The sequence below is a fragment of the Dipodomys merriami genome, unplaced genomic scaffold, assembly GCF_024711535.1.
Source record: "Dipodomys merriami isolate MVZ:Mamm:240054 unplaced genomic scaffold, mDipMer1.0.p SCAF_14, whole genome shotgun sequence".
In the NCBI taxonomy this organism is placed as follows: Eukaryota; Metazoa; Chordata; class Mammalia; order Rodentia; family Heteromyidae; genus Dipodomys; species Dipodomys merriami.
The window spans coordinates 36623471-36651430 of record NW_027202715.1 but is presented as its reverse complement, the minus strand read 5'-3'; the positions used below and the strand labels follow the sequence as shown (position 1 = coordinate 36651430).

At 46.9% G+C, this 27960-nt stretch overlaps 1 protein-coding gene and 1 pseudogene across 1 annotated transcript; both read right to left on the bottom strand.

Moving 5' to 3' along the window:
• Positions 1-79: 79 nt before the first annotated feature.
• Ffar4 (free fatty acid receptor 4) lies at positions 80-27461 on the bottom strand. Its single transcript, XM_070020455.1, has 3 exons — positions 26868-27461; positions 9641-9769; positions 80-730 (listed from the first exon to the last, which is right to left on the bottom strand). The coding sequence occupies exons 1-3, from the start codon at positions 27435-27437 to the stop codon at positions 338-340; spliced, it is 1092 nt and encodes a 363-aa protein (XP_069876556.1). The 5' UTR covers positions 27438-27461; the 3' UTR covers positions 80-337.
• LOC138825824 (iron-sulfur cluster assembly 1 homolog, mitochondrial-like) lies at positions 12573-15152 on the bottom strand (annotated as a pseudogene).
• Positions 27462-27960: the final 499 nt, after the last annotated feature.

Sequence of the window (27960 nt, the reverse complement as noted above, 5' to 3'; positions counted from 1 at the left end):
TTTAAAGGATAAACCTGAGTCCTGATTCAATGACAAGACTCCCTTCAGAAACCATAAAATATGGATTTACATATGTAGGAACAGTTATAAATAAAACTTTATTAGCTCAATCATATTACAAACACTAAAAAAGTTCATATTTAAAAGGAACTCACAGTAGATCCTTTTAGAAAGGAAAAATGTTTTTACACTGAATGATTGTCCCTTAATTTGTCAAGAGTTGTAAATGTGCACAGCTTGCATTTGCTTAAAGCAGGGCACACTTCGCTGATTGTCCTTTGAAAGCGCACTCTGGCTCACCTGAGAGGGAGCGAATCTGTCTACAGAGCAGAACAAATTAGCTGGAAATCACAGACAAATCATTTCTTCTGACAGATGTGTCTGTAAAAATAGCTCCCTTTTCTGGGAGCGAGCAGCAACAGCACAGTATTTTCCTCCATTCATTCCTAAACAGCGACATGTTGTAGAGAATGGGGTTTAGAGCCGAGTTGGCAAACGTGAAAGCCATCACCCAGAAGAAGAGGTTTGGCCAGATGACCAGGTCCTGCTTGAAGCTCTGGATCAAGATGAGGAGAATAGTGATGATGATGGGGCTCCACATGATGAAGAAAGAGACCATGAGCAGGAAGAGGGTGCGGAAGAGCCGGTAGTCCTGCTGTGAAACGCGGACCTGGTGGTCCTCTGAGTACGCCAGGCTCATAGTGAGCCTCTTCCTTGACGCCTTCGTGATCTGCAGGAAACACACACATAATTCAAGTTCAAACTTAGTTTGCAGGTGGAGGTTTTCAAGGTAGGGGCCCAGAAATTGGGGTCTGACATCCCTCTGCTCTAGGATATCTGTCTTTGGAACTTGGTATAGAAGGACTTGCTGCCTCTGAGGCTTGGCATGCTGCCCACATGTAGGATGTGCTGGGGAAATGGGCACCCCACTGGCCACCAAATGGAAGCAAAGAATCACCCACATTGGGTAGGACTTAGAATCGTTTCTGTTTGCTTGACATAAACAAGGGCAGGTGCCATCCTACCAGAAGCTATTTTAGTTAAGCTATACCATGTTATTTGAATTGTTTTCCTAGGGTCTGGAGGAATGGCTCAAGTGATAGAGCACCAGCTGAGTAGGAATTGTTTTTCTGCCGAGTTCCTGCATTGGCCAGGTGTCCTGTTTTGGTTGATTGCTTGGATAAACTTTTAACTCCTTTCAAACTAGCCAGTCATGCAAGACTGTGAACTAAGTTTTGACCAATCAGAACAAAGGACAGCAGCAGGGATAAAACCTGGGTGGACTGTTCACCTCGAACACTTGCTTACTTGGCTTCCTGTCACTAGCATGTCTCCTGCAGAAGTAAAATGGTGCCTTGTTCTTTCTGAGTTACTGTCCTCATTCCTAAGAGACACACCAATATCCTGAGACATCTCCAACAATTGTGAAGAGAGCAGACTAGGGGAAATGAAAAGCCTGAATCAGATAGCCTAGAGGAAGGATATGTGCTTAGAAGCACATTCCTCTCTGTTTTTCTTGTTCCTCCCCTCCCCCTCTGCTAGTATTGGAGCTTGAACTCAGGACCTGGATGGTGAACTAGCTATTTGCTCAAGGCTGACATTTTACTACTTGAGCCACAGCTCCACATCTAGCTTTTTGGTGGTTATTTGGAGATGAATCTCACAGACCTTCCTGCCTGGACTACCTTTGACCCACAGTTCTCAAGATCTCAGCTTTCTGAAGATTATAGGCAAGTACCATGTGAGCAAGTACACACTCAAACACTATGACCTAGAAGGACAGCAAGTGAAAAACATCAGATCTGTTCTCCAGCCTCACCCTTCATTTCTGCTTCCTAGAGGCAAGTGATTTCCAGTGTCACCTTCTGGAAATGGTCCACTTCCACCCCTGAACTATAGCTTGCACCTGTGCTTTGGGCCCAGATGGGACCACTTTGTGCATCCCACTCTGAACCCTGCTTCCCTTTTACTCAGCATCACACCATGGAGCTTGTTCCATGCCAACATAGCTAGAGAAGGCACCCACCCTGGTATATTTAGTTAGCAGTAGCATGTGTGGCCATGCTAGTTTATCCAGGCTCCAACTGATGGTTATTCTAACTTATTTACTCTTGTTTGTTTGAGAATGATTGAAGTGGGAGAATCCATGCTTCTGCTCAACCCCCCTATACATTGAGTTGGAGAGATGGAATACTGGCCAGGCAGAGAAGTGTCAAGACTCCCACTTGAGGCTCTCTTTTACAGGGTCAGGAAGAAATTAGACCTGGCTTTGCCTGTAGGCCTCTGAGTTGTGGGTACTGGAAGAGTCTCCATGTGGGTATATAATGACATTGTACAACAGATCAATAGCACTTCTAGGCGGCAGAAGTTCCTAACTCCTTAGTAGGGCCCACAATTTAACTGAAAGCAGGATAAAGCTTGGCTTCTCTGTCGTCCACGGCTTCTTTACTGAGTCTGTCCCTCCTGCTATCATCTTGAAATCCAGAAAGGACAAGACTGGTGGATAAACATCATGTGTCAGGAACCAAGACTGCTCCCACACAATGACTTTATCATGAGCACATTTCTCCTTTCAGGTGCTCACAGTGACAAGAATCAACAAAGCCTGATCGTTTAATAATTACCTTTTGCCCCAATTCTTCCTCTATTTAATCTTAATGCTCCTTATCTATATGCCCCAAATGATCCTTTTCCTGTGGTGTGCCTATGCCTTGTTCACAAATTCCCTCTCTCTATAGTTCATCACTGGGAGTTTTGGAGTGAGTGGCTAGATCTGCCATGTAGAGCCCCTGAAGTCAGGACTCTGGCCTAGGACTGTCAGTTATAACTGGAGGCTGTTTGCTTAGAGCAGCTGCTCCCAGGTCACCCCAAAATGAAGCAGAGTGTGAGAAGGGGCCACCGATGTCAGCGGGCTGGGGACAGCTTGCGAACGCTTACAGCAGGGCCCGTGACCCCAGCACAGGGAGATCACAGGCCATGACACACAGGAGATGGCTTCTTGTCCTTGAGGGAGGCCAGGAACACTGACACTCCATGCCACTCCTAGCCATGACATAAACGCATCCTATTACAGGGAAGGGAACTCTTTGAATTCATTATAAGAAGATATTATTATTTATTATTATGCCTGCCCAGGGCTTGAACTCAAGGCCTGGGTGCTACTGCTGAGCATTTATGCTCAAGGCTAGTGCTCTACCACTTGAGCCACAGTTCCACTTCTAGGGTTTTTTGCTAGTTTATTAAAGATAGCTCTCAGAGTTTTGCCTGCCCAGGCTGGCTTCCAACCATGATTAATGTTCAGATCACAGTCCCTGAGTAACTAGGATTACAAACATGAGCCACCAGAGCCCAGCTGAGGTTTTAAAATAAAGCAGACACAAACAGTGACTAGAAAGTTCTGGGATCGGATATAAGTATCATCATTTACAGGTGTGCTTTCCTCACAGAGAACAGCTGGTGACCTTTGACATTTACACCCCAGTTGAGAAGCAGTGATTGGTGAAATAAACCTCCTCCTGCTTAACTGGACACACCTCGTGAGCATTTCAGTAAAATGAAGTCTTCTTGTATAGCTGCTAACACTCTGCCCTGATGAGCGAGGCCAGCATTATATCAGAAGGGACAGTGGGTGGTGAAGGCCACCTTGCTTGCATGGGTTTAGAAGGGGGCTCTGGACCTTTCTGTGGGCTTTTTGTTCCCTGATTCTCCTGCCACAACTGCTCTTTGCATTTGTACCATGTGATTTCCTGCTTTGAGGTGGAGCAAATTAATTCCCAGCAAACTGAAGTTACTTGTTGAAAGTCTGGTCATGGATCATCGGTGGTAACAGTCCCCATCTGTGAAAATCCAGCTCAGTGGAGTTGACAATTGGCTCTATCATAAAAGGCTCAAAGCGGGTTGTCGTATGACTCAGCCCTCCCCTTTGCTCCCCTTCTGCATAACCCAGGACATACATACAAACAATCCACCAACTCAGGAACCAGTACCAGAGTTTACCATGCCACGTCCAGGTCTGTGCAGGTGAAAGCTGGTTAACTAAGGTGCCCACGTTGGCTGATAGATCTGAGAGATGTACAGCTGAGCAGGGTGGTAACACAGATAGGCTTTGGGAGATATAGAACTGCCTCTGAGTAAGGGTGTCCCGCTAGGCCAAAGTGTTACAGCCAGTTGTAACAGCAATGTCACCTCTAAGCTGTCGACCTCATCCTGCGAAGAAAAACCATGCCTCCAGAGGTCCCTGGTATGGTGACTTGTAGAATTTTTTGAATGGATGCGGTCCATCAGAGCTCACCTTTACTGAGTACTTACGAGGTGCCCAGCCCTTACTTGTCACTGGTTTCCTTCTCTAGCTTCTTCCTCCCAGCATTCTATTACACAGGTACTTGGGGATGCCTGTTTTAGTGATGCGGAAGCTCCCAAGGAGCTTGCTCAAGAGGTCACAGCTAAGCAATTGCAAAGCTGGGCTTCAGATGTAGCAGCCTGTGCTCTTGGTCTTAATCTGATGTACCTTCTTTTCACTCTCTACAGCCTCTATTAACAGAAATTTTTCTGCCCCCAGCTGTTAACTACAAGCTCTACATCCAGGAACTCCCAGAGACCCTCTGGATTCATCTCATGCTCAGCAGCTTGCAGTCTGTGGTCGCAGGCACCTGCCACAGGGGCTGTATAGCTGATGTCTAAGCAGCATTGCTCTCTCTAAAACCTACCAAACTATGGGCTTTCTGGAGGCTGGAACCTTAATCAGGGCCTCTGTGTTCTCTAAGGCCAGGGCTCTAGCTGGTGCCTGACCATGACTGGGAATGACTTATGTGAAACAAAGTAACTGACTTGCAGCCAGTGCACAAGAGATTTGCTGGGTTGTTTTTTTTTTTTTTTTTTGCTTTTAGCACTCACAGATGCTACTGTTGGTGTAGCTTTTCCATAGGCCTCAAAGTTTGCAGAGAGAGGAGGGAAAATGGGGAATTGTGGCTCCTTCCTTGCTCCTCTTCCCCAATGTCAAAGCTAGTCAACATTGGACCGGATTTCAAGTTCTTGATGTGCTAAACTAACTGCTCTGTTTCCTCTGTTTGAGGATTAACTCTAATCCTCAAAACAAGTCTCTGGGTAAAGACTGGGGTTACCCCCTTTTTGAAACTAAGATGGAAGCTTTGAAGGGCAAGGTAACTTCCTCCATACTCCCAGTCAAGGGGGGGCATGTGTACCCCACACAGAGGAGCTGTTGCTCTTCTTCAACAGGACACCATGTTAGCCAGGAAAGGAGACAGTGCTCCTGGGCGTGAGGTCCACAACCACTGGACATGTGATCAAATGCAAGTGTCCAAATGGGTCTGCATCATGCAACTGGATTCTATGTGACTGATGGGGCCCAGGAATCTGCATTTCCCCTAAACTCTGCAGATAATTTTTTTTTTGGATGGGGGCATGGTATTGGTCATAGGGCTTGAACTCAGGGCTTGGGCACTGTCCCTGAGCATTTTTGCTCAAGACCAGTGCTCTACCTACCATTTTGAGCTACAGTGCCACTTCCATTGTCCTGTGGTTAATTGGAGATAAGAGTCTCACAGACTTTTGAAACTGTCCGGGCTGGCTTTGAACCATGATCCTCAGATTTCAGCCTCTTGAATAGCTAGGATTACAGGCCTGCATCACCAGTGCCCAGCTCTCCACAGGTAATTCCTACTCAAGTATGGGACAATGCTTGGTTTAGAGTTTTCACCCCAAACCTTTCCAAGAGTCTCATTCAAACCTGCATTTTTAAGACTTGCTGGTTTTACAATCATATGAGCTTTGAAGGCTGTGGGGGAAACTTCTTCCCATCTCATAGACTCTGCTGTGCCTCTCCTGCAGACCCTAATTGCCAGAGGTGAAAGAGTCCTACTAACAGAGGCTGGGCCTCTGGGGGCTGAGGCTCCTTTGGAGAGGCTGTTTGGCCAATCAGCAATTTCCCAATTGGAATCTCTAGCCAAGAGAATCCCTTTTCCCTGAAGGTCAACCTCTCTGCCATTGTCCCCCCAGCCTGGAGATGAGGCCTCCAGCATGGGAAACAGGCTTCTTGTTCATTAACCCCTTGCTCATTTGAAACAGATTTTTGTCTCTCACTTAAGCTCTGAGATAGGCTGGGAATTTCCTACTGCAAGGCATAGACTCATTGGTTTGCTCCAGACAAATTTATTGAGCTTCTAGTATGTGCTGAGCACACTGAGCCCCACCCACCCTCTCTTCCATCTCCCTGTATGTGGACAATGGGAGGGGCAACAATAAACACACAGTTACCAAGGATAGATGTATATCCTAGCCCCTCCTGGCAATAATTGCTGGATGATCTTGTAAAATGAGCCCAAACAGCCACCCTGTGACAGCCTGCTCAAAGGCATTAAGGAGTGGCTGGGAAGCTATTATTCCTTTGGGAAAACTGTCATTGGAAAAAAATTCCTGAAAATGTATGGTGGATCTGAGTCATTAGGAAAAGAGGAAGCAGGGAAGGCAGAGGTCAAATATGGCCACTGTCCTGAACCCAGGAAGCAACTCCTAGAGGTGATTGACAGAGGAACAGCCAAGGTAATGTGATGTCCTTGCCCAGGTTAGAAGAGTATCCAAGGTCAGCCGGGCGCTGGTGGCTCACGCCTGTAATCCTAGCTACTCAGGAGGCTGAGATCTGAGGATCGCGGTTCAAAGCCAGCCCGGGCAGGAGAGACCGTGAGACTCCTATCTCCAATAAACCACCAGAAAACCGGAAGTGGCGCTGTAGCTCAAGTGGTAGAGCGCTCGCCTTGAGCTGAAGAGCTGAGGGACAGCGCCCAGGCCCAGAGTTCAAGCCCCACGGCCGACAAAAAAAAAAAAAAAAAAAAAAAAAGAAGAGTATCCAAGGTCAAGGCAGGGGTTCTCAAAGGTGGCTCCATGGAACACTAGTCCAGAGGAGAGATGCTCTATAAGGAAAAGAGAGCTCTTTAGTCAGGCTTCACAACGCTGTTTGGATTATTCCTGCACTGGAGATTCCCAAAGTGTATTAGCATATTCAGCAAAGAATCCCACCTAACTTGGATTATATCCGTGTTTTCCAAGTGCATTGACCGCTAATCTTCTAGCACTAATGTCCAATAGAGCTCTAGAGAATGGTCTAAGAACATTTGAGGCAAGAAAAGAACTGGGTAGTGTAAGAGGGTTCCTTCTCCAGCCCAGAGATGGATCCTGGGTTAGAGGCAATGGAGGCAGCGAGCAGGCAGGACTGCTGAGGAAGGGTGGCAGGGGCTCTGAGTCCTGTGACTTGGACAGCAAGAGCCCGTGCACCAAAGCGGGTTTGGTGTCTGAGTTGTGGACATGTTGAGGAGAGGAGATGCACATGCTGAGACCCACCCTGCCACTTCACCTGCCAGCCCACCTGGGCCCAGGTACCAAGTAAGGACAAATGTCACTGCTCTCCTGAGAACTGGGCAATAGTTTTGCTTGTGCGGTAGAAATGGATTTTTTTTCAAAACTCTTCTATTTTTTTTATTAACCTTGCGATTGTCAAGCATCATATCCGCATTTTCCTTTTACTGTGTAAACACAATCCATGGAGGCATAGTGGCTTCAATGGGCCCCAAGGTCACTAGGGAGGAGAACTTTGTCTAGAACCCTAGTTTTAGAACTATGTCCAGCAATTTCCCCCCTGCCCCAGACTGGAAGCCCTGGAGGCCTTCTCTGTGGGCTCCAAGCTTGCACCTCGCTGGTTCAACAAATCTTTATTGAAGTCCCACAGCGAACCAGCCAGGCTGTGCGGGAGGAGGAAAGGATAAGGTGCATGTGAAAAGGGTGGATGCCAGTCTCCTTTTGGCCTCTAAGGAGCTCAGAAGCGGATCCTGAGTAGATACCAATACTGGGACTTGAAAGGACTTAGGCTTTTTGCTCAAGGCTGGTGCACTACTACCTGAGCCACAGCTCAACTACCAGCTGGCTAATCGGATATAAGAGTCTCATGGACTTTCTTACCCAGGCTGGCCCCAAACCATGATCCTCAGATCTCAGCCTCCTAAGAAGCTAGGGTTATAGGAGTGAGCTACTGTTGCCTGGCTGCTCCAGTGTTTCTTGCTTTAGACAGAAGTAGCCTTCTCTCCCTCTCCTTCTTTTGTGTCAGAGTTCCTTTTAGACAGAGAATGTAATTTGCAAACTCTTGACCTACCTTCAGTCCACCAGCACTTCAGACAGAACATGAAAGAATAGGGACTAGGGACTCTGAGGCCTGACGACTTGGGTTTTAATCCTCAGGTTGGCATGTATAAGCTCTGTGATCTTGGATAAACTGCATGACCTGTCTGTGCCTGGGTTTGTCATCTGTAATTCCTCTAAGGATGAGATGATACATGAGCACTACATAAACATTCGTTAAATAAAAATTTAAATGTTCATGGTACATTTCTTCTTACTGTTCCCTCATTTCTTTCTACATAACTTACTGGCAATAAGCCTTTGTAACATTAAAATTTGCCAGGCCTCCCACTGCAAACACTTCCCAGGCCTTCACTCCGAACCTTGATTGTCTTAGTCAACCCTAAGGCTATTTCATTTTATTTTTTTAGGGGTCATAAATCATCTGATAAGGAAGATTCTACTTAATAACCTGAGAGGTCATCTCCCACAGGCCTACCAGACCTAGGCAGAGGTGTGCCTTTGGGTTGTGAACATCTAAGAAAGTAACAGATCCCTAGCCATAAAAGTGACAGGTAGCCAGGCACTGGTGCCTTACACTTGCAATCCTAGCTACTCAGGAGGCTGATATCTGAGGTTAGTAGTTCAAAGCCAGTCCGGTCAGGAAAATCTGTAAGACTCTTATATCCACTAAACTACCAAAAAAAAAAAAAAAAGCTAGAAGTGGCGCTGTGGCTCAAGTGGTAGGGCACTAGCCTTGAGCAAATGAAGGTCAGGGACCGCGCTTAGGCCTCAACTTCAAGCCCCAGGGCCTGAGCCAAAAAAAAAAAGTGACAAGAGGCAACGAGTCCTTACTACTTCAATACATCTATTTACCAAATGACCCAGGGGTGAGCTGCTATAACACCAAGATTCAACCACTGCCCTACTCCAAAAGATATAGGCCATTGAGGTAAGCTGTCTATAGCAGGCATAAATACCTGTGTTGCTTGACAGCACCTTCCATGCAAATGATTGTCTCAGCAGGTGGGAAGCAGAGGGTACCTGTCTCCTTTGCATCCCTGCTAGCACGTGTGTGTTGTTTCTTGTGCCCTACACTCTTGAAACGGACATTCTCAGGGATCCCAGGGAGAGGAGGGCTGTCTAGACAGCTTTTCTTTTTCTCCATCTGGGAACTGCTTTTCTGGGTGAGTTCAGTTTGTGAACTGAACACGTAAGCTGGGTGTGTTTTTCTATTCCTATAGGGTGCTCCCATAAAAGTCTTCAGAAGTACACATTCTATACCCTGATGTTTTTATAAGGAAAAAGGACACAAGCTAATAGCCCATAAAATGATTATATCATGTCTGTGATCTTGGATGCTTCATTAAATACACACTGTATGTGTTAGATATGTATAAATTTGTGAGAAAAACGACTGACAAAAGGTAACTTCTGACTCGGAAGTTCTAAGATTCTACCGGCAATGCCCCAAATACAGCCACAGCCACAGCCGCAGCCTTTCAACCGAACATACCTGTAAGATCTTGGAGTAACTGATCACAATGACCAGTCCTGGCACCAGGAAGTTCAAAGTAACAAAAGATACATCCCACGAAATTTCGCCAGCGAGGTTGGGCCAAGACAGTGTGCAAATCGGGATTTCCTAGTTATAAAGGGGAAAAGAACATCACTTAAATGCCAGGTGCTTCTTTGGCCTTTAGCTCAGTCCTCATTGGTGGGTTACCTGATCCCATTACATAACTAGTGTGAAAGGAAATCCCCAAATCTTTCTGCCCAACTCCACCAGAACTCATTACCTAAGCCTTGCCTCTGACCTCAAAACACCCGCCATTTTTGTTACCATTCTTCAGGGAGGAAACTGAGTCTCAGTGTCACAGACTGGGAAAACTAGAGGTCATTCGCAGGTTTGTGTGTCTTCCCCCTTCCCTTGGCTGGAAGGCAGACAGCATCCAAGCCTTCTCTTCCAAACCTACTGTTTAAAAACAATGAAAGGATTCACCTGAAAAAGCCTACCTAGACTGGACATAGAGCTACACCCAAGCATGGGGAGACACATTCAAGGCTCCCACACATCACATCGTGCTAAAAGGCCTAGTTTGGGGAACTAAGAGTTCATGCAGTAGATGCTCTTTATTCTACCCAGTTTTCAAAGGAAACACCAGCGTGTGATACCCACTGGACATTTACTGTGCCCATACATTTTCTCACATAATGCTCCCAACTTTACTGAATGCACGTTATTCTTCCCACTTCACAGAAGAGGAAACTATAGCTTAGAAATATCCTGAGATGGGGCTGGGAAGGTGGCTCAGTGGTAGAGTGCTTGCCTTACATGCATGAGGCCCTGGATTCGATTCCTCAGCACCACATAAACAGAAAAGGCTGTGGCTCAAGTGGTAGAGTGATAGCCTTGAGCTGAGAAGCTGAGGGACAGTGCCCAGGCCCAGAGTTCAAGCCCCACGACCAACAAAAAGAAAAAGAAAAGGAAATAAAGAAAGAGAGAGAGAGAAAGAAATATCCTGAGACAACAGTCAGAAATGCTCAAGGTATGTTGTTTTTAATGATGATATCCCCCCCTCACAAAAAAAAGTTTCAAGATCTCAAGAACCTATGAAGAAAACTTCCAAAGACAAGAGAATTTGGGAAGAAATGTTTTTACTGCCTTGTAAAGGCAGTTGGAATAATTGTTTCCTTTTCCTGTTTTTGTCTTATTAAAAAATGGTTCCTCACAGAAGGGCACAATGCCTATGTGCATCTGATCAATAATATTTATTGAATAATATTTATTGAAATGAACTTCAAGAAGCGAAAAAAAGAGATTTTTCTTTTTTGCAAAATACGAATAAAATAAAAATAACCACTGGGCACTGGTGGCTCACACCTGTAATCCTAGCTGATGATCTGAGGATCAAGGTTCAAAGCCAGCCTGGGCAGAAAGTCCCCATGAGACTCGTCCCCCATTAACCATTTAAAAACCAGTAGTAGAGCTGTGGCTCAAAGTGGTAGAGTGCTAGCCTTCAGCAAAAGAGCTCAGGGACAGCTCCCAAGCCCTGAGTTTAAGCCCTATGACAGATATATATATAGATATAGATATAGATATATAGATATATATAGATATATATATTTCTCCACTAAAAATGTTCCTCCACCCTCACCTTCCACAGAGAAGGCTTAGTAGATCCTTCTACATTTGGGTGACTAGAAAGAAACTTGTGTTTCTTGTGTTTCTTGCACTAAGACTTCTGCCCACCCCCCAGCCCCTCATCCTGCACATTACATTGGTGACAATAGAGGGTAGAAACGCTGACACACTAATTGGAAGAGAGGGATTCTAGCCCTAAACGTGGTGACTTAGTCTCTATGGAAAAATCCTAAAACCTCTCACACCCCAATTCTTAAAGCCTTCTGAACCAGAATTACCACCTCGAACATCTCCATGTTTCTACCATTTTGTGGAAAAATGAGTAGTGACAGAATAAGGTATTCTTCCTCCATTAGGGGCAAAGATCAGGTCCCTATACCATAATAAGCCTGGTGAGAAAATCAACCTAATGTAGACAAATAAGCAGAGCCAGGGGTTATGAAGGAGGAGATCTGCAGTAGGCATGCCTAACAACAAGAACCATTACAAAGATCTGGCCACAATTTGACAACCTCGGGCAAAGGTCATCACACCCTGACACACAAAAGAAACTCAGCCCAGAGCTGCCTGTCCAACAGCTGACTGGCACCACCCTTCTTATGGTACCAGCAGCCAAGGGTGATGCTTTCAGAAGTACTTGTAGAATTCTATTCACTTTGCCCTTAAAAACATCCCCTTTGGATATGCACAGAGATAACTGTGAAGCCTGCATGTTTGTTGCTGTGTCCATTCCCAACCAATTCATGATCTTTGAGAATCTCCATCTGTTGCCTAGGCTGTACCTGTATGATCCTAGTATGTTGAGAACACGCATGTATGTGTGAATGAATATGTTCTATTGTGTGTATATATGTATGAATATTGTATATATTTGTATGTTATACAGTATTATATTTTATGAATGAATATCATACATAGCATATACATTTGTATGTATGAATATAATATATACACATTTCTGCATGTAGATACATTCAGCTTTTTCTGCGTATGTGGTGCTGAGGAATCGAACCCAAGGCCTCATACATACAAGGCAAGCACTCTACCACTGAGCCACCTTCCCAGCCCCATGTAGATACATCCATAGAAAAAGGCTAAAAGGTACATTCCAGAAAGCCAATAGTGTCTGCTTCTAGGTGGGACCCTTACATTATTTTTATTTAGCTTGAGTTTTCTTTTCTTTTTCAAAACATTTAGCAGAATCAACTTTAATGAAACTATCTTCAAACAAAGGATTTAAGAGAGTTGAGGCAAGGCAGGGTGTTTTACTATACAGAACAGAAAAACAATTCAGCAAGCACTGGTTTCTTAATTCTGTCCACTACAGGGGGTATAAATATCATATCTTCTGGATTCTAGCCAGTCAGCTTTATTTTGAAAATGCATCAATTTATTTCCCCAATAATGCAGCCACACATCATAGACCTGACACAGGCCAGTCACATGATTTCTTCAGCAACTTTCAAGGTTTCCTGGAGTTTACAGCCAGAAGAGTCCTAATGTTTCAAATATTAAAACTTTCTCCACAGCCACAAGTTCCTTTGATGTTTAGGTTATTGAAGACAAACTCCCTGGATAACTTGTCTTCAACATAGTCCATTTCTGTTCCTAAAAGTGTTAGTTGTGCTTTTTTCTTTTCGATGAATACTCTGACTCCTTATACACAGTATATTCACATGTGTATTTGTGGGAGGGTGGAGGGAGGGCACAGAATCATCTTGAACAACCTCTTCATCAGAATCTCCTCTTGTCTTTGTATATTCTAGAGTATAAGAAAGGCCATTACAGCCCCTGGTTCGGACACCTACTTTTACACCTACACGTTCAGGCTTATCTTTAAGAAGCTGTTTTATCTTGCTTACTGCTGAAAGGTGTCAGAGTGATGGTGGCTGAGTGGGCTGCAGCTTCCTCTTGCTCACAGCACGAACAGTAGTCAAGACTAATGAGACATCTTCAGCGTCTGGCGGTCCCGGTGTCCCAGCACCTCAGGCCGAGCTCAGACCCTGCATGCTCTCTCCATGGACACAGCAGGTGCAGTCTAGCTTGAGTTATCTCAATTCTTTTTTTTTTTAATAGAAAAGAAAGTGGAGGGTGACGTGTGATGTCTCACTTCTGTGATCCAGCTTTTGGGAAGGGAAATACAAGGGCACTGAGATCCCAGGCCAATGCAGTCAAAAAGTTATCAAGATCCCTATCTCAACCCAATAAGCTAGATGTGGGGACAAATACCTATAATACCAGCTACCCTGGACATTGTAGGTAAAAAGGTTTGTGGTCTCAGGCTGACTCCAGGCAGAAATGCAAACAAACAGCCCTTTCTGAAAAATAGCTAAAGCCAAAGAAGGCTGTGGATATCACTCAAGTAGTAGAGCACCTGCCTAGCAAGGATGAAGCCCTGAGTTCAGATCCTAGTACCACTTTAAAAATTAGACAGAGAAAAGAAAAGGGGATAAAATGTTTTCTTTTAGGAAAAATGGCGACCCCAGATCACATGAGAGTTCTTACTGGTCTCCCCCTCCCACATGCCCACCTCTCTCCCCAGGTGAGCCCAAACTCCCCAAAGGGCATCATGGCTCTGCTAGGCCTTATAGCCTGCCTAGCAACATCCCTCACCACTATCCCCCCTTTCTCTACCCCCAAGCTGGGTGCAGGGCTTTCTTCTGGGCAAAGAATACTGCCACTGGCCACTTCCTCTGGCCCTCCAGTCCCCCAGACTCTTGCTTCCCTTACTTCCTGTCCTTTACACACCCCCTGGGCACACAGTCTTTGAAGACACCCATAGGAGCCCCTTCCACATAGCGTGACACATCCAGACACCTCCCACATCCCTCCACTCTAGTGCTGCTAAGGGCAGGGAGGAAGTGTGTTTTATTGAGTACTGCACCCCTGCAGCTAGCAGATGCCTGGCATGTATTCAGCTCTCTCACAGGGAAGTGCCCACTGAAGGGGTTTTCTAGATTCTCTGCTGGATGGGAGACATTGGTCCCCCAGACTAGGCTCTGCGCAAGTGCAGACCCTGGCCCACATTGGCTGAATGATTTATAAATGCGACATGCGACTTCTTCTTCTTCCTTTTCTTGTTTTTTGTTTTTTGTTTTTTTGGTCAGTTGTGGGGCTTGAACTCTGGGCCTGGTGTTGTCCCTGAGGTTTGTGGTCTCAGGCTGACTCCAGGGAAAAATGCAAATAAACAAACAACTCTCAAGGCGAGCACTCTACCACTTGAGCCACAGCACCACTTCCAGTTTTCTGGTGGTTTATTGTAGTTAAGAGTCTCATGGACTTTCTTCCGTGGGCTGGCTTTGAACTGCAATCTTCAGATCTCAGCCTCCTGAGTAACTAGGATTACAAGTGTGAGCCACCAGCGCCTCGTTTACCTGCTGCTTCTTTAAGGATTTTTTGAGCCTTGAGAGCCTCCTCTTCCCTGCCCACACCAGCCCTAGGGAGCAGCTCATTCACCCTGACCCACTCTTCAGACCAAATGGAAGACAGCAAGGTTGTCTTAAGGATGGGGGATTCTCTTTCTCTTTTTCTCTGGATATCTGCACTTTTCTCACCCAGCAGAAAAGAAAGAAATGATCCATACAAGAGATGGACTGACTTGTTTGCACTTGAAAAGTATTCTCTTGGGGCTGGAGGCATGGCTCAAGTGGTAGAGCACCAGCCTACGAACAAGAGACTGAGGCCTTAAATTCAAGCGTAGTCTTGGAAAACAAGAAAAGGGCCAGCCAGCGGTGCCTCTCTCCTTCACCCACAAGCAGTAGCGACACCTTAACAATGTTGGCCTGGTAGGAAATGGAGAAGTGAAAGAACGGAGGGGACCAAGCACCCTAAAGAAATATGACATCAGTAAAGTAGACAGAGCCAGATTACCTTCTGGAACCATCCTTTGCCTGCCGTGACTTTGGTCATTTCCTTGTTCAGAGAATAAACATGAGAACATCCATTTGTGGCACTGCTAAGCTACAGACCGTACTGGACTATGGAATTGTGGGACCATCCCTGTCCTCAATAAATACACTTTCTGAGCTGCACTGAAGTGGCTTTGGCAGGGTGACAGGAAGGGGTGCTCAGTAAATGTTTGTAGAATGAATAGACAGCACATTCTGGCTGAGGTGGACACCTCACCCGGCAGTGTGAGTTCCCTCCTGGTCAGGGCCACGGCACACACAGGCAGGCATCTCGTTAGAAGAGGCTGACAAACTGAGCAAAGAAGAAGTTAACCAATTAAATAAGCCAATATCCTATAATGAGATACAGGAAGCTATCAAAAGTCTTCCAACAAAAAAAAGCCCAGGACCAGATGGATTCACAGCAGAATTCTATAAGACCTTTAAACAAGAACTAATACCCATACTCCTCAAGCTCTTCAGAGAAACAGAGAAGGAAGGAGCTATCCCAAACTCATTCTACGAAGCCAATATCACACTCATCCCCAAACCAGGCAAAGACCCAACCAAAAAGGAGAATTACAGGCCAATCTCCTTGATGAACACAGATGCAAAGATCCTTAACAAGATTCTAGCTAACAGAATCCAGAAACACATAAAAAAAATAATTCACTATGACCAAGTAGGCTTCATCCCAGAGACACAGGGATGGTTTAACATACATAAGTCAATAAATGTAATCCAACATATCAACAGAGCCAAGGTCAAGAATCACATGATTATCGCTACAGATGCAGAAAAGGCCTTTGACAAAATTCAACATTCATTCATGCTAAAAGCTCTGGAGAAAATAGGAATAGAAGGAACATTTCTAAAAACAATAAAAGCCATTTATGACAGACCAATAGCCAATATTATACTTAATGGGGAAAAGCTACAACCAATTCTCCTAAAATCAGGAGCTAGGCAAGGATGCCCACTGTCTCCACTCCTCTTCAATATAGTCCTAGAACCCTTAGCCAGGGCAATAAGGCAAGAAAAAGACATTAAAGGGATCCGCATAGGGAAAGAAGAAGTTAAACTATCCCTTTTTGCAGACGACATGATACTATACCTCCACGATCCCAAAAACTCCATCCCCAAACTCTTAGAAATCATAAATCACTTCGGCAAAATAGCAGGATACAAAATAAACCCACAAAAATCAGTTGCCTTCCTATACACTGATAATGTACAGGAAGAGAGGGAAATAAAGGGAGCAACCCCATTCACAATAACCTCCCAAAAAATAAAATATTTAGGAATTAACCTAACCAAAGATGTAAAAGAACTATTTAATGAGAACTATAAAAAGTTAAAGAAAGAAATTGCAAAAGACACTAGGAAATGGAAAGACCTCCCATGCTCCTGGATAGGCCGACTTAATATAGTAAAGATGGTAATACTTCCAAAACTAATATACAAATTCAACGCAATTCCTATTAAAATCCCAATGACGTACATCTCTGAAATACAGAAAACAGTCCAAAAATTCATATGGAACAACAAAAGACCTAGAATAGCCAAAACAATTCTAGGGGATAAAGACAATATGGGAGGGCTATCCATGCCGAACTTCAAACTCTACTACAGAGCTATAATAACAAAGACAGCATGGTACTGGCACAAAAACAGACCCGAAGACCAATAGAACAGAATAGAAGATCCAGAAATAAATCCACAGGCCTACAGCCAGCTGATATTCGACAAAGGAGCCAAAGACATACAATGGAAGAAACACAGCCTCTTCAACCGCTGGTGCTGGGAAAACTGGGCAGCCACATGCAGAAAACTAAAAGTGGACCCCAGCCTATCACCATGCACCAACATCAACTCAAAATGGATTAAAGACCTTAACATTAAACCTGAATCTCTGAAGCTACTGCAGGTCAGAGTAGGAGAGACACTTGAACTAATAGGCACAGGAAGGAACTTCCTGAACAGAGTCCCAGGGTCACAACAAATTGGAGAGAGACTCGACAAATGGGACTACCTTAAAATAAAAAGCTTCTGCACAGATAAAGCTATCGCAACCAAGCTAGAAAGACAACCAACTAATTGGGAAAAAATATTTACCAGCAATATATCAGACAAGGGGTTAACATCCTGTATATACAGGGAACTCAAGAAACTAATCCCTCCCAAACCCAACAAACCAATTACTAAATGGGCAAGGGAACTAAAGAGGGACTTCTCAAATGAAGAAATAAAAATGGCAAAGAAACACATGAGGAAATGTTCATCATCCCTGGTGGTGAAGGAAATGCAAATAAAGACAACCCTGAGATACCACCTTACCCCAGTCAGAATGTCCCACATCCACAAATCAGCCAACGACAAATGCTGGAGGGGATGTGGAGAACGAGGAACGCTATTACACTGCTGGTGGGAATGTACACTCATACAACCACTTTGGAAAGCAGTCTGGAGGGTCCTTAGAAAGCTAAAGATTGACCTCCCTTACGACCCAGTCATACCACTTCTAGGCATCTACCCTGAACAACAGGAACCAATATACAAGGACACGTGCACCTCCATGTTTATTGCAGCACTGTTCGCAATAGCTAGGATATGGAAACAACCTAGATGCCCCACCACAGATGAATGGATCCAAAAATTGTGGTATCTATACACAATGGAATATTATGCAGCCATTAGAAATGACAAAATAATGGCATTTGCAGGGAAATGGATGGAGCTAGAAGGAATCATGTTGAGCGAGGTAAGCCAAGAACGAAGAGACAAACAGTACATGGTCTCCCTGATAAGTGGATGATGAATCCAAAATGTTAGGTGATATGACAAAACTAACAGGACTTAAGAAACAAAGAACTCCCACTCATCTGGTTGAACCACTACTAAATATCCCCATGCTGCTGATCACATATATGGTATATAACATATGAGCACCGTTATATATTACAGACTGTGATAGACAATTTGCTCCAGGAAAGTTAGAATGAACTTGTGACTTTAAATGAGCATCATTATTCCACAATACTGTGAATTTCCGGAAATTAAGTAATCACTTAATCACAATCAAAAAAAAAAAAAAAAGAACCTTGGGGAAGGGAGGGAGGCAGGGGATGGTAGGGGGAAAACAATGGAGGGGGTAACAATGTTCAAGAGGAAGTGGAAGTGTACTCATTGCCTCACTCATGTAACTGTAACCCTCTGTATAGTATCTTTACAATAAAAAAAATTAAAAAACAAAAAAAGAAAAAAAAAAAAAAAAAAAAAGAAGAGGCTGAGCTGACCCGGCTGAGATGTCAGCATTGCTAAAACATGTCAACTCTCTTAAAACAGCAGCTCGTTCTTTTACAGTCAGCAGAAGAATCAACAGCTTGAAGAATGTTTAAAAGGTGTATACCCACGATAAGGAAACTAATAATAGCTAGCAATTCCTGAGCTCATAAGCACGGCTTACATGCCAGGCGCTGGCCCGTTACTGAGCCTGAGTCTCAATAGCATTCCTAGATGGCAGATGTTCTCATGTTTAGTTTGCAAATAAGAAAAGTCAGGTGCTGAGAGTACGTCCAGCTTGTCCTCTGCCACTCAAATTCCTGAGTGGTCCAGAGACGGGATTCAAAACCACAACCTTTGACTCCAAAGCCTACACTCGAAATGCCACACGATCACAGTAAGGTCTGGAAATCTGGTCACCCAGATGGGCAGTCATCCTCCTGTTCCTGTGTTACAGGGATCTCAGCAGAAAGCCCTATGGGGCGCTGCTCCCCTGGCCTGTGCTACTTTCAGAGGGGACTGCGCGTGCTGGGGGTGAGTTGAGTCCCTTAACACTTGGGTTGGGGAGGAAACTGTCACCCATCCAAGACATCCCTATTTGGTATCCTGGTGAGATAAGACAGGCAGGGTCTTCCAGCAGCAAACTGTTAATCTGAGGAAACAAGGCTTTGCTCATTTTCAGTGTGAGCCTCACCTGGCTCTGGACCAGCTCCTTCTCTGTCTCTTTTCTTTTTAAGTGGACATACACTCTTCCCCACTTTTCCTGCCTCTCATTCTGTCAACCTTGCTTCTTCAGCTGCTAAGCTAACAACGCACATCACCTCTCAGGTAACACCTTTGAGGAAATTTAGAGTTTGTTGGCTTCCCTGGCAAGAACATAGAAAACATAAACTATAGCAATCCCCTTTCCTCTCAAGAGGGACCCACTCCAATAACTCTCCAGTAGTTGCTTGAAACCATAATGTGCTGTGTACATAGTGTATGTGTGTGTATAGTTAATAGATGTATGTATATAGATAGATATGTATTATATACATGTATACATGAAGGGTTCCATTCTTGAGGCAGTGACCATTTGTTGGCTTGTTTAGCAGAGCAACTCGTGGTGGTAATCCAAACACCTGGTCGTGTGCCTTTATAAGCCCTGCAAATCCTTAGCTCGGGGCTCTCCTCCTAGGCTCCGCTGTGTCGGAGTGTAGGACGAGGCCCGAGCTGCAGCCCGTCTAAATAAAACCTTGCGTTTGCACTTCAGAATGTCTTACTCTCGGTGGTCTTCTTGGTGGGGGTCCTGCAACTTGGATACAACATATTAGTGGGGACTCATCTGGGATACCCCAAGAGACCCCCAAGACCTCAGACTCCGAAGGTAAGAAAACAGCGCTGTCAATTCATCTTTGTTAATTTGTCTTGTCCTGTCGTTTGTCTGTCTGTACTTTCGTTCTCCTTTGTGAGGACGGCCGCTTCGATTTGTATTGTGTAAAGGGTTATTGAAGCGGACGCGCTTGCACGACAACCGTGGAGGAACTGGGAGACGTCCCAGATCCTGAGGGGGGGGGTCCTTGGGACCCCGCCGTGAGAATTGTGGGGTGGGGGTCCTTGGAACCCCACCGTGAGAATTGTGGGGTGTGGGGCGGTTTGGTGTTGGGCCGGAACTGACCAAGAGGGCCTCCTAACTGTGGCCCAACTCACCCACTGTGGGGCGTGGGGCGGTGTGGGAGCCCCCCCCCCCTCGTGACAGGAGTCAGCAGACCAATTCGGGAGATCTCCACTTGGTAACTGTCAGGCCTGCGTGTGTTTTGTTTGTACTGTTTGTTGTTTTTTGGACTGCACGACTGACGGGACTGGAAACCACAGGCAACACTCCATCTAGCCCCCTAGACTTACAAAAAGAAACTAAGAAAGGGGAAAGAAATTGTACCCCCCCCCGGTTTTTCAGGAAGATAACTTAGAAGAAGAAATGTCTCCCCCCCCCCCATACTCCCCTTCCCAGGTGCCTTCTGCAGAGCCTGAGAATGATCAAGAGGAAGAGGGAGCTACAGAACCAGCAGCACCTGCCCTTAAAGTTTCTGAGGGACCAGTCACCTGACGCCGCCTTGGGATCAGCCCCCCTTCTAGTGCAGCTGTTTTTCCCTTACGCGCCATAGGTCCTGTGGATGGGGATGGTCAACAGCAACTCCAATATTGGCCATTTTCTACCAGTGATCTATACAATTGGCACACCCAAAATGCTCCCTTTGCTGAGAAACCCCAGGATTTAATTCATTTGCTTGAAACTATTCTCTTACTCATCAGCCCCCTTGGGATGATTGCAGTCAGCTTTTACAGGTCCTTTTTACCACCGAAGAGAGAGACCATATCCGAGAGGCAGCCCGGAAACATATCCCTAGCCCCACAGGAGCGCCCATCATGGATCCTGCCCTAATTGCTGCCTATTTTCCTGAGATCCGACCAACATGGGACTACAATACGCTTGAAGGTAGGGAGCGACTCCTCGTCTATCGCCAGGCTCTGTTGGCAGGTCTCAAGGCGGTGGCTCGCCGACCTACTAATATGGCCAAGGTTTATGATGTAAGACAGGGAGGAAGTGAAAGTCCGCCAGCATATCTTGAGCGGCTCATAGAAGCTTTTAGTCAATATACCCCGTATGATCTTGAGATCCAGGAGTCAGCTCAAATGATTGTTTGCCTATATAAATTAAGCTGCACCAGACATAAAGCGCGAGTTGCAGGCTCTAGACAGACTTGGTGAAAAGTCTATTAGGGATCTAGTAGCCACGGCAGAAAAGGTCTACAATAAGAGAGAGATGGAAGAGCAAAGACAGGAAAGGAAGGACAGAGAACGTGAAATTGAGTGTGAAAAAAGAGACCAGGCCAAGGAAAAGAGTTTGGCTAGAATTCTAGAGCAACAACAGGTACAACATAAGAAGGACCTCAGGGAAATCTTGACTTTCGTGCAAACCGGAAGGTTTAATCAGTCGTCCTCTCCAAGTAAGGAACAGAAACCTAGACCCTGATCGCAAGTGGGAAAATCAGTGTTTCTATTGCAGAGAGGAGGGGCATTGGGTCAAGAATTGCCCAAAGGTAGCCAAGAGAGAAGAGAGAGAACTAAAGGCAAGATCAAGAGTGTTGTCAGCCTTAGAATTGGCTGAGGACAGTGACTGAGGGAGTCGGGGCTCAGACCCCCTCCCTGAGCCTAGGGTAACTTTGAAAGTGGAGGGGAATCCAGTCACATTCATGGTAGACACTAGAGCAGAAAACTCAGTATTACTAGCCCCTAGAGGGCCGATGTCCACTAAAACACCATGGGTGCAAGGTGCAACTGGATATAAATGGACTACCCAAAGAACAGTGGACTTGGGAGTGGGCCAGGTAACCCACTCATTTTTAGTGATCCCTGACTGCCCCTATCCATTGCTTGGGCGTGATCTCTTAACAAAAATGCAAGCTCAGATACAATTCACAAATAGTGGGACTTCTGTGATGGACTCCGGGGAAAAGCCCGTTAGTATATTGCTAACCAGTAGATTAGAAGAAGAATATAGGCTATACCAACATTTTAAGCCTGATCCTCCGGAAGATGAGTGGCTACAGGTGTTTCCCCAAGTATGGGCAGAAACTGGAGGAATGGGACCCGCAAAACACCGGCCTTCAGTCTTTGTGGAACTCAAAGCTGGGGCCGACCCAGCAAAAGTTTGCCAGTACCCTATGTCACTAGAAGCAAAGAAGGGGAGCACCCCCCATATTAGAAAATTGCTAGATCTAGGAGTCTTAAAGCCTATCCATTCAGCCTGGAACATCCCGATATTGACTGTCAAAAAGCCAAACTCAAATGATTATAGACCAGTGCAAGACTTGAGAGAGGTCAACAAGAGAGTAATGGACGTTCACCCAACAGTTCCTAACCCGTACACCCTGTTGAGCTCTCTGCCACCGAGCCATGTGTGGTATACTGTATTGGATCTGAAAGATGCTTTTTTTAGCCTACCCTTAGCCCCACAGAGCCAAAGCTACTTCGCATTTACTTGGTATGATCCCGAAATTGGGATAAGCGGTCAATTGACCTGGACCAGGCTGCCTCAAGGATTTAAGAACTCACCTACCATCTTCAATGAGGCACTACATGAGGACCTGAGTGAGTATAAGTTTATTGCAATATGTGGATGACTTGTTGATAGCCATTCCAGACCAAAATAGCTGCTTAAAGGGAACAGCTAGGTTCTTAAAGACTCTTGGCTGGGCTATAGAGCCTTTGCTAAAAAGGCACAAACTTGGCCGATCAGGCAGCTAAGGAGGCGGCCCTCCAGCCCAGAGCGGAAGTACTGACTCTAGTAGTCCCAGGGCCACGAGCTTTGCCTCCTGAGCCTCAGTACCCCCAAGAAGACTTGGAGTGGATAAAGAAAATTGCCATGGCCTATAAACCCCCAGACAGAGAAGACAAAGACTGGTGGAAAACTGGTGAGGGGAAACTTATCTTGCCACAAAGATTGGGCAAGGGGATTCTTAAGAGAATCCACCGGGTCTCTCACATGGGAACCCGAAGAATGCAGGACTTGCTCTGGCACTCAGAAGTAAAAATTAGGCAAGGAAATCAACTCATGGAGGACATTGTTAAAAATTGTAAAGCCTGTCAGCTCACCAATGCCCCCAATCAACCGGTTACAATAGGAGCTCGCTGACGTGGAGATAGGCCAGGTGTGTATTGGGAAATAGACTTCACAGAAATTAAAACTGGAAAATTTGAATATAAATATTTGCTAGTTTTGTAGACACCTTTTCAGGATGGGTTGAAGCCTACCCAACAAAGCATGAGACCACGAACGTCGTGGCTAAGAAGATCCTGGAAGAAATCCTACCCAGGTATGGCTTCCCATCCACCATTGGGTCGGACAATGGACCAGCCTTCATCTCAAAAGTAAGTCAGGGAATAGCCACAGCACTGGGGACAGATTGGAAATTGCACTGTGCTTATAGACCCCAGCGTTCAGGGCAGGTAGAAAGAATGAATCGGACTCTAAAAGAGACCTTAACTAAATTGGCCTGGAGACTGGCGCAGACTGGGTATCGCTCCTTCCTTTTGCCCTGTTTAGAGTAAGAAATTCACCCTATCAGTGTGGCTTTATTCCTTTTGAAATCATGTATGGATACCCCCTACCCATTATCCCTAGCCTCCAGACTGAATTGCTTGCTGATTTGAGTTACACTGAATTTCTGTGTAAGCTTGACTATTTACAGCTGGTGCATAAGAGTATGTGGCCCCAGCTTAGAGCATTATATGATTCTGCTTCTATTCCTACCTCCCGTTCGTTTAAACCAGGGGACTGGGTGTTTGTTTGAAGGCACAACTTGAGATCTCTGGAACCACGGTGGAAGGGACCTTCCATGGTGCTACTGGCTACACCCACTGCCCTTAAGGTTGATGGCATTGCTGCTTGGATCCATTGCTCCGTGCCAGACTGGCTGATCCCTTTGCCCTGGACAACCGTGGGAAACATGGGAAGTCTCCAAGCATCCTACCCAACCACTCTGTGTACGCCTCAAGAAAAGAAAAATGGACTGATTGTTATTGGTATTGTTGTTTAATAGTATGGCTAAGGTCAGAGAGGGACTAGAAAAGAAAAGAACCCGTTCAAGATCGAGAACTGTTGGAGTTTAGTTTGGGGCCAGAGCCACAAGATTGTGTCTCAGAACCATAAGTCAAGGGGGGAAATGAAGGGTTCCATTCTTGAGGCAGTGACCATTTTAATTTTTTCTGAACTCTGGTGTCCACAGGTAACTGAACCCAAGGCTGCCTAAAACTGCAGTAAGCAAGGCCTTGGCTAAAAGGACACTACTGTATACTGTCACAGGGAAGGAGGGAGGGAGGGAGAGGGAAGGGGGTAGGAGGATGTGGGGGGAGGGAGATGGGAAGGAGCAGGATGATCTGGGAAGAGGGAGAGCAAAGGAGAGGAGAGGAGAGGAGAAGACAGGAAAGGAGAGGAAAGGAAAGGAGGGGAGAGGAGGGGAGGCAGGAGGATGTGCCCCTCCCCCCCAGCACTGATCTCCACAGAGTCACTCTGCAATTCAATGCTGGCCATTCTGGAGATGCTGAGGAGGGTCTGCACCACCACTCAACACACGTGTGCCTGAGCAGGAGTCAAAGGAGACAAGAAACAGAAGGCCCCATCTGCACAGGCCTTATTTCATTGCTGGATTCCATGTTGGCACAGAGCATTAGGCTGGGCTTTTGGCTGGGAGAGGATTAGCATCTCCTTTCTTAGGGTGACTTGCCAGTTCCGTAGGATTGTACCCCAAACACTTGTAAAAAGAGTACAAAATGCACTTTTGGAAATTGAAATGATGTTCTATTTGGTCTAAATTCCCTGGCCTCGTTCTTTTTCTAATAAGACAACAATGGAGGGGGAAATATCTCAACTTCTGTGAAACTACAACAAAGACATTGACACAATGAGAGAATAACTTAAACAGCAATAATGAGGGAACTGATGGCAGAACCTATCTTCCAAGCTGATCTCATTGGTGTATCATTGAGCCTGGGGCTTCCACTTACTCTAGAAGAATCTAAGTGGGCCACCTTGACACTCAGACTTGTCTGGGCTAAGGACAAGTCTGTCCATTGAGCTAGAGCCCTTGGTCTCCCCAGGCCAATAACCCCAAGTAGCTTAGCCAATCCTAGCACTTTTGGACACATCTGTAAGTCCTTACATGTTCTTTGATTAAGTGGCACAGGTCTGATAATAAGTTCCAGTTCATTAGTCATTTAATGACAATATATAGAAATAAACTACAAGGGAAAAAACCTGTAAGCATGGTGTGTGTGTGTGTGTGTGTGTGTGTGTGTGTGTGTGTGTGTGTGTGTGTGTGTGTGTGTGTGTGTGTGTGTGTGTGTGTGTGTGTGTGTGTGTGTGTGTGTGTGTGTGTGTGTGTGTGTGTGTGTGTGTGTGTGTGTAGTGCCTTGCCCACAAAGCCGCCTCTGCATGCTCCACACGACAGGTCTGCCCTCCCATCCCCTTTCCCCCCTTCCCCCCACTCTGAGCAGCCTGGCGCTGGCAGCTGAGAGTCCCACACTTCCTGGGGGCATCTCCAACCTTCCCCCAGAGACACCACCCATTACAGAGCGTCTCTTCAGGGCTGCAGTTCTTGTGGCTGCTGGATCTGTTTAGCCACCCCACTCTTATGGACCTGGGTTGAGCATTCGCAACCCCAGCCAAAGCTGGAGGGGGGCGGTGGGGAGAGGGGAGCAACTCCACTTAGTCATGAGCACCAACCTAGACTTAGGGCCACCAAGCCTCTGAGCTGCATCCCTACCTGATGTCTCAGGGATCTTGGTGCGATAGCCTGCAGCGCTGGACCAGCTGCAACGCTAACAGACCCGGCTCCCTGAATTCCCCATTGATTGATCATGGGAGTGGAGGTGATCCGACCCAGGGGTACTCTGCTTGGAGACTCTTAGTGACATCATGAACATCCCCATCCGCACCATGACCCTAATTAAAAACTCCCAGTAAAGCTATAAAACTAAAGCACCCGGGACTCCTCCATCAGACCCTGTGGTCTAGGGTCATCCCCGCCTTCCCCCCTCTCCCCCACTGTGGTCCCCCCCTGCCCCTGTTGGAGCAGCTGGGAAAACTGAGGATGGGGAGAGGAAGCCCTGAGCCCCTCAGACGCAGCCTGGGGTGTGGGGGCTCTTTCTCCTGCCTGAGCGCTTTCAAAGCTAGGGCCTAAACTAGGCCCTAACCAGACCAGCGCCGATGCTTGTGGACACAAGACAATGGCTGGCTGGAACGAAAGGATGACTAATAACCACTCTGCCCAAGTTGTCACTCCTCTGCCCTGCTTCCTTGTCTGTGAAGCAGGAGTGACAGTAACACACGGCCAGAAAACAGAGCTGAGTACCAGGTGAGCCCCTCAAATTCCATCTGGCTCCTGCTTTGCTCCTGATTCAACTACCTAACATCTCATTTTGTAAGAATTTCGGGGGTTCAGCCAGGCACCAGTGGCTCACACCTGTAAATCCTAGCTACTCAGGAGGCTGAGATCTGAAGGCCCTGGTTCAAAGCCAGCCTGGAGAGGAAAGCCTGTGAAATTTTTATCTCCAATGTACCCCCAAAGAAGGAAGTGGAGGTGTGGCTCAAGTGACAGAGCACTTGAGCAAATAAAAGAACATAAGAAACCTAAGGGGCAGCGCCTAGGCCCTGAGTTCAAGGCCCAGTACTTACACTCAATAAATAACGATAAAATTGAGGGATGGCACTTAAGGAGCTTGAGAGGGCATTGATCTACATTGGAGGGTTGGCACAACGACTAAGTGCAAGCACCCTGACTGTGGTGATGGTTGCCATGGCCCCAGCTCTCCGCTTCCATGGGCTCCCTCTTCCCTCCCTCCCCCTTCCCCACGCACACCTGTCGCCCTACTCCCAGGCTGGCTCTCACCTGGTCGGCGCCCGGCAGCCTCTGCGGGACCACGTGGAAGAAGACGCAGAGGGGCAGCGAGGCGAGCCCCGAGTAGCCCCAGATGAAGGCCAGCAGCGCCGCCTGCACTCGCCGCGCCGAGCCGCGCGCGCCGCGCTGCAGCCGCACGATGCACACCACGCGCTCCAGGCTGACGGCGGCCAGCGTGAGGATGGTGACGCTGCCGCTCAGGGTCATCACGTAGAAGAGCAGGTGGCAGACCACCGGGCCCAGCAGCCAGGCCTCGGTCCAGCGCACCACGAGCACCAGCGGGATGGCGCTGGTGAAGAGCAGGTCCGCACAGAAGAGGTTGAGAACCAGGCTGGTGGTGGCACCGCGGCGCCGTCGGCGCGCCACCAACACCAGGGCGCAGACATTGCCCAGCAGCGACACAGCCAAGATGAGCGCCAGCACGGTGGTCTCCAGGACGCTCAGCACCAGCCGGTGGTCGCCCTTGACGTCCGAGAAGAAAGGGAAGTGAGTGCGGTTGGGCGGCCCCGGGCTGCGCGGCGGCGGGTCGGTGGCCAGCGTGTGCGCACGCTCGGGGGACATTGCCGGGCGCCCCGCCGCGCTGTGCGGGTGCGCTCATCTGGGAGGGGACCGGGTTCCAGGGCGGAGAGGGGGCGGGTGGCGATTGCGACACTCCCCTTTGGCCCCTGACCGACCGACCAGTGGCAGCGCGGGAGCTGGGTCCCGAGGCGCGAGGGAACGAGGAAGTGCCCAGCCTGCCCCCACGCAGGCTGCGGGCTTCTGGGGAGCCGTGATCTCAAGTTCTGGGGCATCCCAGGAAGCCAAGAATAGCCAGAACCCCACGCGCCCCACCCCCTTTATCTCTTGGAACACTAGGTCCTTGAGCAAAGCGGTTCCTTCACCAACGGAAGTAAAATGGATCACAAGGTCAGAGCTGAAGTCTGGAGGTTGTTTTGGACTGGGTGGCAGATTTCACTCAAGAAACCCCATAGGTTGGAGCGACAAGTCCTGGGCCCAAGGACTTGTCAGAAATCCCTGGGTAGCTAACAAGAGGGGTGTAAATCCATGAGGAGAGGGGTAGCCGGATGAAGGGGAGAAGATCGGG

What these genes read in the sequence shown, in the direction of transcription:
- Ffar4 (XM_070020455.1), bottom strand. Translation starts at nt 27,437, where the DNA reads ATGTCCCCCGAGCGTGCGCACACGCTGGCCACCGACCCGCCGCCGCGC. An exon ending in GGCTGCCGGGCGCCGACCAG is followed by an intron (nt 9,770 to 26,867) that starts GTGAGAGCCAGC and finishes CTTTATAACTAG; the next exon opens with GAAATCCCGATTTGCACACT. An exon ending in GTTACTCCAAGATCTTACAG is followed by an intron (nt 731 to 9,640) that starts GTATGTTCGGTT and finishes TGTTTCCTGCAG; the next exon opens with ATCACGAAGGCGTCAAGGAA.